This window comes from Mangifera indica, chromosome 16, assembly GCF_011075055.1.
Source record: "Mangifera indica cultivar Alphonso chromosome 16, CATAS_Mindica_2.1, whole genome shotgun sequence".
Classification (NCBI taxonomy): domain Eukaryota; kingdom Viridiplantae; phylum Streptophyta; class Magnoliopsida; order Sapindales; family Anacardiaceae; genus Mangifera; species Mangifera indica.
The window spans coordinates 6,965,049-6,977,494 of NC_058152.1; the positions used below are offsets into that span (position 1 = coordinate 6,965,049).

At 31.8% G+C, this 12,446-nt stretch overlaps 1 protein-coding gene across 4 annotated transcripts; it reads right to left on the bottom strand.

Moving 5' to 3' along the window:
- Positions 1-291: 291 nt before the first annotated feature.
- LOC123199101 (ultraviolet-B receptor UVR8) lies at positions 292-11,602 on the bottom strand. Of its 4 annotated transcripts, none has more exons than XM_044613941.1 (12): positions 11,232-11,602; positions 9,356-9,542; positions 8,553-8,699; positions 6,339-6,420; positions 5,754-5,909; positions 5,183-5,356; positions 2,259-2,330; positions 2,054-2,125; positions 1,806-1,924; positions 1,000-1,085; positions 852-904; positions 292-620 (listed from the first exon to the last, which is right to left on the bottom strand). In XM_044613941.1, the coding sequence occupies exons 1-12, from the start codon at positions 11,320-11,322 to the stop codon at positions 555-557; spliced, it is 1,305 nt and encodes a 434-aa protein (XP_044469876.1). In that variant the 5' UTR covers positions 11,323-11,602; the 3' UTR covers positions 292-554. The 4 variants fall into 4 exon arrangements, with proteins under 4 accessions (XP_044469876.1, XP_044469877.1, XP_044469875.1 ...); XM_044613942.1 differs by having other exon boundaries at positions 292-616; positions 5,183-5,362; XM_044613940.1 differs by having other exon boundaries at positions 5,183-5,362.
- Between the last annotated feature and the right edge of the window lie 844 nt (positions 11,603-12,446).

Below are 12,446 nucleotides of genomic sequence, written 5' to 3' on the forward strand. Positions count from 1 at the left end.
AAAAGAACAAGAACAATAATTGAAACATTAATAAATTAATCAGATTTGATAAATTAAATATTTGATAGTAGTAGTATTGAAACATACCTGAGTAAGTCATACTAATAACTCACTGTAAATATAATAGAAATTTGAGAGGATTGAAATATAAAGATTGAGATACAGTGAAATCTAAAGAAATCTCTCAACTTTTCACCAAAGGAATTGGGACACTTTCAAATGAGAGGCGTGGGGGCCTATTTATAGAATACCCCCACCGCCTCAAGGCCTTCATCATGAGTGGGGAATCCATTATTATAATAGAGGTTTCATTTTATAGCATAGCATTTAACAAACATTACCATTTAAACACACATTTTGATGTACATTACCACTTCTCATACACCAACCAAAAAAAAAAAAAAAAGAAAAAGTTCAAAGTCTTCTCCAGTGGCGATGCAATTTTACATATAGATGTCATGAGGAAAACATGCCAGCAATGGCATTTGCCTGATCCTCATAACCCATTTTAACATCTCCAAAGGCGTTAGGCATAGATTATTCAGGTAGGGATATCAAATCCGTACTCGTTTAACTTCAGCCTCAGGGACACTTATATCGCTCCCCTGACCTCTGCCTGCCTGCAAAAAACATCTCAACACCTTACCCACCTAGGAATTTATGTAAACATTGCCTTCGAATGTCATTCAATTTCCACAACAATATATATGCATGGGAGGGGAGGGGAGAGGAGAAATGGTGATGATAGTTAAACAGCTACAGAAATCATTTGAAACTTGATATAATCAAAATTTGACAAAAATAAAAGTAGTCGTTTGAAATTTGATGGATGTTTGAGAGAAAAAGCTCACAGAATCATCAGGTACAACTGCATATCTCTCTGATGGTGAGACCCAGGATTTACCTGTACATAGTGAGTGTAAGAATTATATAGAGAAACATAGCAAATTCCAGTTCAACATTAATAGAAAAATATAGTTCATGAGTATGGAATGCTACCTGATGATGGATCAACATTAGAGGATTCTATATGTTGCCCACTTGATCCATCAAAGCTCAACGCTTCAATAATAATTGGAATATTCCTTTCAAAAATACAAATTAACTGTCATAGTTTGGGACATGGGTGCAGAAATGTGATTAATATACAAGAGCACTCAGATATCTAGTTTATTAAGAGTAAGAAACATACATAAAATATTATGGATATTTGATTCTGACACTTAAAAATCTGCTGAACTCCCATTCCGACTCAGACAGACAAAGTTGATGGGGGTCCCTGGCAGATCTTTAAGTTCTTAATTCAATTCTCTAATATACCGAAAAAAAATCAGTTCCTGGACACAACATTTGTACTCCAAAGATCTTAATGCATTTAATGAACCAGCTCTTGAATGTGTTCTTGTCTGTGAATTGATCCCTTTAGTTCTGGTCATTAGAAGCAGTCGTTTCTCATCAAGAATCCAGAGAATATATTATCAATAGAAATCACAACATTTGGCATTCAGTTCTCACATAAATTCTCTAGTACTCTTTGTTACTTCTCCCTAAATCTCTATCTTCAAAGTTCCTGGTTATTTTGAACATTTTCTTCCATTTATCTTCTGCGTCTAAATTGCAGATTGAAAAATACAGAATGTGTCATGGCTATACCATATGTTGTAGTATAGAACATGCCATGAGTAAGCACGGGTTTACTACCCGAAAGGTCTTAATATTTTATTCATTCATTCATCAAATCAAAATGACAATATTTTGGCCAATAAACATAGAGGTAATATTTAACCAGATGTAAATCGTATTACCGATCACAAGATTGTCCATTACCAAGCTGCCCATTTGTGCCTCTTCCCCAAGAATATACATTCTGCTGATCAGTGACAGCAAGTGTATGTCTCCACCCACACGATATCTGAACTACTTTCTGCCGATTAACAAGACGGAAAATAACCCTCTCAGGTAGGTTAAAAGGAGAAAATTCTATGGAACTGCATGTGAATGTCATAGGCTATTTTAACCAAAATTTTGGGTAGCTACAGTAACAAGAATGTGCCTGGTCATCAGGAAACTTGACTTGCACAGGAGAGCAATGATCAGCATTGTCAGCAACTCCGACCTGTCCAAACTGCAAGAAAGAGAAAACAAAGTTTATATCAATTAAATTGACTTTAAAAAAAAAATCTCTATTATGACGAACTTTCATCAAAAAATTAGGAAAAATTAGTTGAATTGTCAAAACTAAGAAAACTGATTACAACCTTATTCCAACCCCAGCCATAAAGTTTTCCATCAGATGTAACGGCCATTGTGTGTCTCCAACCACCTGATATCTGCAGAAAAAGAAAAAAAGGTCAAAAACAAATTGATCTCGCCAAACTTGGAGGGACATAAATAGGTTCCTAATATACCAAGGCAACAAATACTTGCCAGTCTCTAGGATTTGCTCATCTAAAAAGCATGAAGCATCATATAACTACCATACTTTTAGCACAAAAATTGGAAGTCTTGTGCATACATAGGTATAAATATTCATCAAAAGAATGAACTTAATCCTTTTTTACCACAAAATTAGGGGTGTACACAATACGATTTGGTGCAACTTGAGAGTTTTTTCAAACTAAACTGAAAAAAATAATTTGAAAAATTTTTAAATTAACCCAAACTGAAAAAAAATAGATTGGTGTGGCTTGGATTACGGTTTGAATGATAATTATTAATATCTTACAATACACAATATGTATTCTATGATCAAATATGATACACGTGAAAAATGATTCATATCATAAGGTGTATCAAATTAATACGATATAACAAACGTATCATACAATTCAATAAGTATCTTCTGATATGATACATATTTCATAATACAATACATATTATAAATACAGATTAATATACTTTTTTAAAGAAAATGATGGTATAATAAGAGTGTATATGATAAATTCTAAAATGTTAAGGGTACTTGTAATATTTTTTAAAATGATAATTTATCAATTATAATTTTTTATTTTTAAAACGCATATCATACAATATTATACAAGATATAAAAAATTAGATTTTCGATATACAATTCGATTACTATGGTTTGATAATTTTAAAATTATTCATTTCTAATTATTGATATTATTTAATTAAATTAACTGAATTATAGTTTTCTAAAAAATAATATGTAAAATAAAAATGAAATATATATAAACAATATACATATAAAGAAAATGATATAATAAATATAAAAAAAAAGTTATACATTTAATTACCTATTGGAAAATACAATCAAATATAGTTTTATATATATATATATTAAAAAACTCTGGTTTACAGTTTGGTTCAGTTTAAAAATCACATAAACTGCTTCTCAAACTAAAAAAAATGATTTAAAAAATTTTTAACTCAAACCAAACTATTTTATAAATTAAATCAAACTAAACTATAATTTTTTAAGTAGTTTGAATTGATTTTACAGTTTGAATCAAATTATGTACACTTCTATGCAAAATCATTTGAATAATCCAATTCATTATCGGCAAACCTTACTCTCCTTGAAATATTAGATGGCATATGTTTTGTAAACAGTTGAGCTAAATGCAGAAGCTATCAAATAAAGTTATAATATTATTATTAAGCTCTCTAAAAGGTTCTGCACATATGTAACTGGACAAACCCATATCTAAATTGAACAAATCAAATGCCAAATACGAACTGCAAAAGGGAAATACAGATGGTGGGAAATAGTAAGTATTGGATTTGCCATGTTAAGTAACTATTTGACGCAAAAGCACAAGCTATGAAATAAAGGCCCAACACCATTATTAAGCTTCCTAAACAATGCAATGTATAATCATAGCCGGACATTACCCAGTATGTTAATATTGATATCTAAGCTTTGTTAATACTAAAAGAAACATACCAAGAAAAGTTTTCCTTTCAGATAATCTACAGAAGTCATATTGGAAAGAACAGTGAACCCATGAATTCAAACAAACTTAATGCATTCATAATGCTTCCAACAATCCATCACAATCTATGGACCACAGTAGAACTTAATGAAATATACAAATCAGTAATCTTTTCTCCTTTTGTCAGGGCAATGCAACCACGTGTTGTATTTATTACTCCAATTACAGGCAAACAACTAACCCATAAAATCCAGCTAGATCAATAAAATTTACATTCTCATGTAAATCTTTGAGATGTATGTTACACCATGAAACATATATCATTACCACAACACCAATGACAACACAAGTAAATGCAATGCCAAAGGAAAATTTCTAACCCTCCATTCTTCGTGAATCCCAATAGCATACATGTAAAACACATCAAGAGTTGAAAATCCATTGACTATGAAAATAATTGTCAATATCCCTGATATTATGAGAAATCCATTGCATTAATTTGTATTGTTAGAGAAGTCAGTATTTCCACATTGATCTCATACCACATTGAGAGAGAGGCATTGACTAAAAAAATAAAAGAAAAAAACCTAAAGCCTAAGCCTTAAAAATAATATTCTATAATCAAACATAGGGTATCAAAGCCAGATATCCAATATCACAGCAACAGGCAAATATGGTAAAGTCCCACGCACACAGGCATTTTACTAGGTTCTCGGTGCATCAGTAGATCTAAAGATGGTTTTGGCTTATGACAGTGTTGTCTGAGTTTGCGGTACATTCAGATTTCAATTAGCCTTCTTACCCGTCTGCCAAACTACTGCGTGCGCCCACAACAAAGTAAATGAGGAAAGTCTTTCTCTTATTCAAGAATCAAACAAAGTGACTATGGATAGTATATTGAATTTGACTGGGACTTTTTTATTGTACAATAATGACATAGCAAAAGATGCACCTAAGTTAGTGATTCAATCTATAGAAGGCAGAAAAAGTCAGCAGTAACTGAAAGGTCCATGCTATATTCATATTTCAATACCAAGTTTTCTACTGCCAATTTAAAAGATAGCAATTACTTATAGCAAATAAGATTCAAAGCCATATCAATTATCATTTAGAATGTTCCCAAATATTTTCAAAGATGCTTCAGTACCACGAAATTTAAGGGAAAATAATATGAAATTTGAAAAATTAGGGTCTTGAAGCTACCATCTAATCATCACAGTCGCAGATTGCATATATAAATCAAGGAGAAAACCTTTACTAATTCAATTGAACAACTGTGAGATCACCTGAGATATAAAGCTATCACCCAATGCTTCCAGCTTATGTGGGACAAGGTGATCCTTAAAGTCCCCATGGCCTAGTTGACCGTATTTGCTCCATCCGTAAGTGTATAACCCACCAGATGAAGAAACAGAAATCGTGTGTCGCCATCCACAAGCAACCATAACCATCCTTTCTCCCTGAAACTTCAAATTATAATAGCTTGATCTTTAGAGCAAGAAAATACTTAGGTGGAAAGAAGACTAAACAAGAACAACAGCTAAACCTGATAGGCACAAATAAAACAAAGTCTCAAGTACTATCCACAGTAAGGAATTGCTAAGTATCACAAGGATATAAAAAATTGTAAACAAGAAAAAAGATCCCCTTTTGAATGCCACACATTATGGATGAAAGTAGAACCAAAATTTATTGGGTACAAGTTAAAAATTAAAAATAATCGTAATCAAGTTAAAAAACTATCAAACTATATTCATATTGTATATCAAAGGCTGATGCATTGAAAAATTATGATGCTAGTTTAGGTTGTTAAAGAATACTAAAATCGTATAAAACAACACCATTTTGTGGAAATACATTAAGAGTAGGAATTTTTCCAGGAATTAGGCGATCATTTCTGTCACCCAAGCCGAGGTTTCCATAACGGCCCCAACCCCATCCATAAAGGTCTCCATTTTCTGCAACAGCCACAGAATGTTCAGCACCAGCTGCAACCATTTTGATAGAAACTCCCTACAAAAGAGAAAAGATATTTAAAAGCATAATTTTTTAACAAAAAAATTACCTCCATGTGTACTAAAACAAAAGTGGTCAATATTATTCTTCCACTTTTCTCACAGAAAATCCGTGTGAAATATTTTCCATGATAGAAATGACATCTTGCCTTATATTAATAATGCTTTTTGTTTTTTAATAGACCTTGTATATACGGCCATTATCTTTTCCTACTTTGGTCAATAAATTAAATACTGAAGCATTCAAGATATGTACAGGGAACACTATATAAGTTACAAATATTACAGTTTCTCGGTATTAACATAATCATTTCATGCTTCAATATATACACTCTGCCACAGTGGCAAAAATATAATAAGAAAATGGTGAATTTGATCTGGTGTTAAAATGAGAGGGTCAAATCTCTACGGTGGTAACATACAGTACCTGAAAGGCTTGAATTTTTTGAGGTACGAGAGCATCTTCAGTGGTTCCAAGACCAAGTTGACCATTTTGATTCCGCCCCCAGCTTAAATAAAATTTAAATCTCAATCAGTAAGCATTTTTCAAGTTATATGCTTAGAACTGTCACACAAGTATGTTGAAACAGAACGACTGCAAAAGCTTATAATATTCAACATCCTTTCTGTGGAGACATAATAAATCTTGTTGGAAAACCAATTTGATTGATTATGTTTTCTTATTTTAGGATAGTTTTTTATTTCACCTTTATTGTATATTTGGTTTATTTCACTTGTTTGAATTGTATTCCCTAGTTTGTGAAGATTCTTACTAGCTTTAGATCATAGCTTGTTTATAAAAATTACTTCATTGTTTAATGAAAAAGTGTGATGGAATTTATTCAAAACAAAGAAACTCCTTGTTTCATAGTATCAAAGAACCTACTCTTTTTTTCTGTCCAAAATCTTTAGAGGAGAATAGAATCAATAAGCCAGAAAGTTACTAGAATCATGTCAGACCTTGCCAAAGTGTAATAATCTGTCGGAAGCTTTCCCAAACTTGTTGAAATCTTGTCAGAGTCCTACTAGGAAATTAATCAGACCAAAAAAATCCTCTAGAAAGTGTCAATATACTGCAAAGATTGTCTGAAAATAGTCGGAAAACCCTTAAATCTATTGCCAAAAAAGATGAAACTCGTTGGAGAATTGTTGGGTGACTTAGAAATTACCTATATACTCTCAGAAAGTGTTGTTTCTCCCTTTGAGAGTGTCAACTCTCCATTATTGCTGTTGAAAAGTAGGAATATTTCTTCAGAAGCTATTTGTCGACCTCCATTTTTTCGTTGAAATCAAACATGATCAACCCGAATCACCTTAAAAAAATTCAATCTTTCTTATTTTCGACCAATACTCATTTGAACTTGCCCACTGTTAGTGACATAGAAGTTTTTTTAATAGACTAGAATAGACGGAGAAGTAGAATCTTCTACAATGAATTCAGTGCATCCAACTATGTAAAAGGGTACAACTTTCACATTCATGGATAATCAGGCTTTATAGTAACTCAACACTAGCTTAATGGGACTGATTTTTGCGAATGGTTCCAATATGTTATGTTGGTTATCAGAGGAAAAGGAAAAATGGGATACTTAACTAGATGGTTAAAGAAACCCTTGCCCATGGATGCCGATTTCGAAGATTGGAAGTGGAGAATTCTATAATAATGGTGTGGCTAATTAATTAGATGGAACAAAAAATCGGGAGAACTTTCTATTCTACCAAACTGCTCAGGAGATTTAAAAAGCTATACAACAAATTTAGCTAAGGGCTGCTCAATCAGGTCCAACATAATGGTATCTTAAAACATTTATAAGTAATAAGACTACCTACATTTATGGAACCAGCCACCTGCTTGCAAACAGAACTAGATTTCTCGACCTAAACTTTGATTCCATCATCAGTTGTAAGTTTCAGTCAACTGCAGTTGTTTCAAACCCTACAATCAAAATAAATACCAGTTGTTCCACCCTAATAGGTGGCTAATTGACTATATATTGTTTGAAATTGACAACCACAACTATAACAAATAAAGTAGCTAATGTATTCAAGCCTCGAACCAGCACAGATAGACTTTAGCTTATGTTAAGTTCTTCTGATTATTCTTCAGGATGCTAAAATGAGACTGAAGAAATTGTTCTTTACTTCAAGATCCGGTTAGCCTTACTCATTTTCCACAGCCTCAGTAGAAGCATCTAACTAGTAAGCTTCAAACATTCAGAATTAGAGACTGTTATTCACCTTGTAAAAGGTGTGAGGAATTGTAATGTTGCTACACCAATGGAAAGTCAATTGATTCTAAAGCTTTTTGTTCTTTATAAAAGAAAAGTTTAATGGAAAAGCTCAAGTTTGCAGTAGCTTGAAAGTATAGACATTGGGAAATGTTAGTCAAATTACATAGAATTTATCATGTTTGAGTTATAATTCGACAAAAACAAGTAATATCCCCAAAGCCCTAAAAAGGGAAAACTTCTTAAACAATAATAAGCCTTAAGTTCTTGCTGGTGCATCATGGTGTTTCAAAGCATGTGAGCAACCAGCTGAAAGTTAAGCCAAAGCTATAGCTATTCTAAAATGAATAAAATAAAAGCAACATCAATGCATTACAGAATGAAGTGAGTAAAGTTTTAGGAACACCCCTAACCTCTGAACCTCTCCCTCCATGGTCACCGCTAAACAATGGCTGTCCCCACAAGCAATTTGCTTTATCCTCAAACCATGCAATGCTTTGATTGGTTGGGGAGTGAACAAGTCACTAGAATTCCCATGGCCCAGTCTTCCAAAGTCACCCCTGGAAAATTTTGAAAAGAAAGCAATAATGACATTCTATATAGAAAGAGCAATTAAGAAAAAAATTATTTGATAAGCAGGTATCGGCATGAACATTAGAATTGGTCAACGTTGCAAATATGGAGAAGAATAACACAAATCATCTATTACAATATGCCAGGTTGATCTGTAGGGCATAACATATTATAATTCATAGGCACAAGATCAGGGGACAATGAAATAAACCTGTGTCTTAAAACCTTCAATTCCAGTAAAAAGCAATATTAATAGTACATGTTATTATTGCAAACATACAAAAAAATTATATAAGATTGTGAAGAAGTAATTACAACAAATGAACAATCAGAAAACTTGGAACACAAACATGAAACTGAAACCAATTACTAGCCACAATAGCACTCAGCCAATCACTTTCAAAGAAATGGAATGCCCTCAATAACTTATATAATTTCAATAACTGTTTCCAAAACTATTATTGCAAACATTTAGACCAAAACATCTTCTTTGAAATTTCTTGTTTCCTAATCCTCAGAAACACAGAATTTTATTAAATTCCTACTCAAATAGGCCTAATGAGAAATTCCATAAATGGTGTTGCAAAGAAAGCATATCAAATTGGAAATCCCAAGAGACAAAACTGAAAGGTAGAGAACAAACCATCCCCAACTATAAACTTCCATACGTGACTCAGAATAGGCAGTTGTATGATCAGCTCCACAGGTAACAGACACTATTTCAAGATCATCAAGTGCACTCAATTGTGTAGGTGAAAGTCGATCCTCAGCATCACCATGGCCTAACTGCCCATCTTCCCCTCGTCCCCATGAGCACACGATGTTTCCAGCTGTAAATGACTATAATATCACTTTTCTTCATATTAATAACAGATATTAGAAGTAATGCAATTGATTTATCAGCTGCATATATGTCAAGTAAAGTAATGGCAATTATTTGAACATAAGCATCAACAAAATGATAGCTTCACAGATACATTCATTTATATGGAAGCCATTGATGTAAGAAATAACAATATAACACCAAAGAAGGCAACAAAGTCTTAAGATAAATCAAAAACATTATGGGCTTCTAATCAGTTACAAGCTAGAAATCGAACTAAAGAGGAAAAAAAAAACACACACACACACGCATATATATAGTATCAAAATCTACACAAAATTTTTTTTTTCCTCTACCACATAAATCTGCCCAATGACACCCACTCTCAAACAACTTAAATTGATCCCCAACTGGTTAGCGTGACAGAGATCAATCTCTATATCTTATGCTCCACCATAAAAGATCTAAATATGCTCAAAAATATATATTAACACATTAATAACTTGGTAGCGATTGGATCAACCAAGGCCATAAATCTATCTGACGTAATCTCTTTCATCCAAACTAGTAGTAGTCCACAAAAACAGCAAGACTTATACTGTGATGGACTAACAATAATAAATAAATTCTACAACCATAAATCAAAAAATGCAGAAACAAATAATTTCCATTGTCAATTTTATATTAATCATCAACATCCACATCAATACTAGATATGATCTTGTAAAGTTACTTCAATTAGCTTTTGCATCACAATTAGACAATAAGTTAACAGAAAATGCAGTAAACGACAAAGCTTATCTGAGGTCATAATCAACTTCTAATACTCGAGACAGATTGATATTTCTACATTGTAAACTAGGCCAAAGGAATATTCCATGCCTAAGTTTAGTTGCATTCTCAAAATCACATCGACAAGGTTTAAAAAACTCAAATTCCCATCCGTTAAATATCTAAGATTAAATTTTTTTATTAAAAGCAAGGATAAAATCCTTATTTTACTAATAATATTAAAAAATATATAAAATTTATTATATTTTTTCTCTTAAGTTTTAAAAACAAAGATTTCTCTTAAAATTTCTTTTACTTCACATCCTCCTCCCCCCAAACCTTAAAATTTTGTTTTTTTCCCTCCAACCACTTTCTCCCATTATCTGGAAAAAACAACGATAAAATATTTTCGTCAACAAAGAGATCTAGGCTCTAGATCTTTTTGTCTTTGATGACGAGATTTTAGATCACTTCATCTTCATTGTTGAAATCCCTTTGTCTCATCGTTGAATCTCTTTATTTCTAATAAAGAGATCCGTTTCAAATTTTTTTACTTACGTCGACCAATAGTTTAGAGTGGAGAAAAAAAAAATTTTAAAAAAAATATAATTTTTTAAAATTAAAAAATTTTAGATACGGATAAAGTTATTATTTTTTAAAATTAAAAAAAATAAAATATATTTTTTAATATTATTAATAAAACACTATAGCTTTTACCATCATTTTAACGCTAATTATGAGATTTTGCGTCTTTTAAATTTGTTGGACGTGACTTTAGGAACACCTAAAGTTAGGTGGAATCTAGTCCTTTGGCCATGTAAACTATGACAAACCTTAGATTTTCTTTGAACTGGAAGTCCAAGAAAAGACTAAGCAAAAATATAATGAAAAAATTTTTCGAATGAAAAGGGTTGGAACAGCATACAGAGAAGAGCAACGGAGTGACTTGCACCAGCGGAAATAAGAAGAACCCGACGAAATGGAGCTGAGACTTCACTCATAGTAACTTCAGCCATTATTTGCTTGTTTCTTTCTGAGTATGATGATGTTTAGAGAAAAAAGTGTAAAGTGGGGGAATAGAAAGAAAGAGAAAAAAGAAGTGGGATGTTGTTCGCAGAAGAATAATGAATGGTGATCAGAAAGTGGGGAGGAAATATTTATAGTGCTGAAGAAAGGATATGTGCGTGAGAAACGTGGGTGTGAGAGTCCATAACAAGTGAAGAAGAGGCTAGAAATTGAACCGACATGACTGAAGCAGCGGCATTGATGGAGAGGAGGGCCACCGTGAGTTCACAATGTCAGATACTAACCGTTTATTCCTAATTCATTCGTTCAATATCCACCACACACTGAACTTTTTAACTACTATTCTTCTATTCCAATTTCGAAGACTTTTGTGTAATTTAGAAAGCTGTCTATATAATACTAATAAATATTTTCACCAACTTTTATCCGAAAAGGCCACATCGACAAATTAGACTTTTATTTTTAAATATATTTTATGTATTTTAAGAAATCGAGACGGTTATATGTCTCTTCATATTAATTGACTTAACGTGTTACACGAGTAATTTTTATATATAATTTTACATATAAATAATAATATATTTATTATTATATAATTAAAAATTAAAAAATAATAATAAAATAATATATAATTTTATAATAATATATAATTATTTATATATAAAATTATTTTATTTAATTAAAACTAAATTTGTGATTCCATTTACCCATCATTTTTATTTTAGTCAATATTAAATTTGATGAAATTATTTTTAGGGAAATTTTAAAAAATGGCCAAAATGCCCTCCCATTAAGTAAAAATGTCCAAAATCACTATTTCCAAGCCAAAATGCCGAAATTCACTATTTTTAAGTAAAAATACCCATGACTTTTTTTAGAATACCAAAATTACCCTTCTCCTCATATTTATATAACTCTCCTCACTCATTATGGAGTTAAAGTAATTTTAGATCAATATAGGGGGTTTTTGGATATTTTATATTGTAAAGGCATTTTGATATTTATTTATTTATTTCAAACTTTTTCTAAAATATCAAAATTACCCTTCCCCTCATTTATATAACTCTCCTCACTCACTATGGGGTTAAATGTAATTTTAGATAAATATGGAGGG

Coding starts and splice junctions, on each gene's coding strand:
- LOC123199101 (XM_044613940.1), bottom strand. CDS start 11,322: ATGGCTGAAGTTACTATGAGTGAAGTCTCAGCTCCATTTCGTCGGGTT. Junction 2,331..5,182: donor GTGATAGCTTTATATCTCAG/GTGATCTCACAG, acceptor CTTTTTCTGCAG/ATATCAGGTGGTTGGAGACA. Junction 2,126..2,258: donor ATGGCTGGGGTTGGAATAAG/GTTGTAATCAGT, acceptor TCTTTCTTGCAG/TTTGGACAGGTCGGAGTTGC.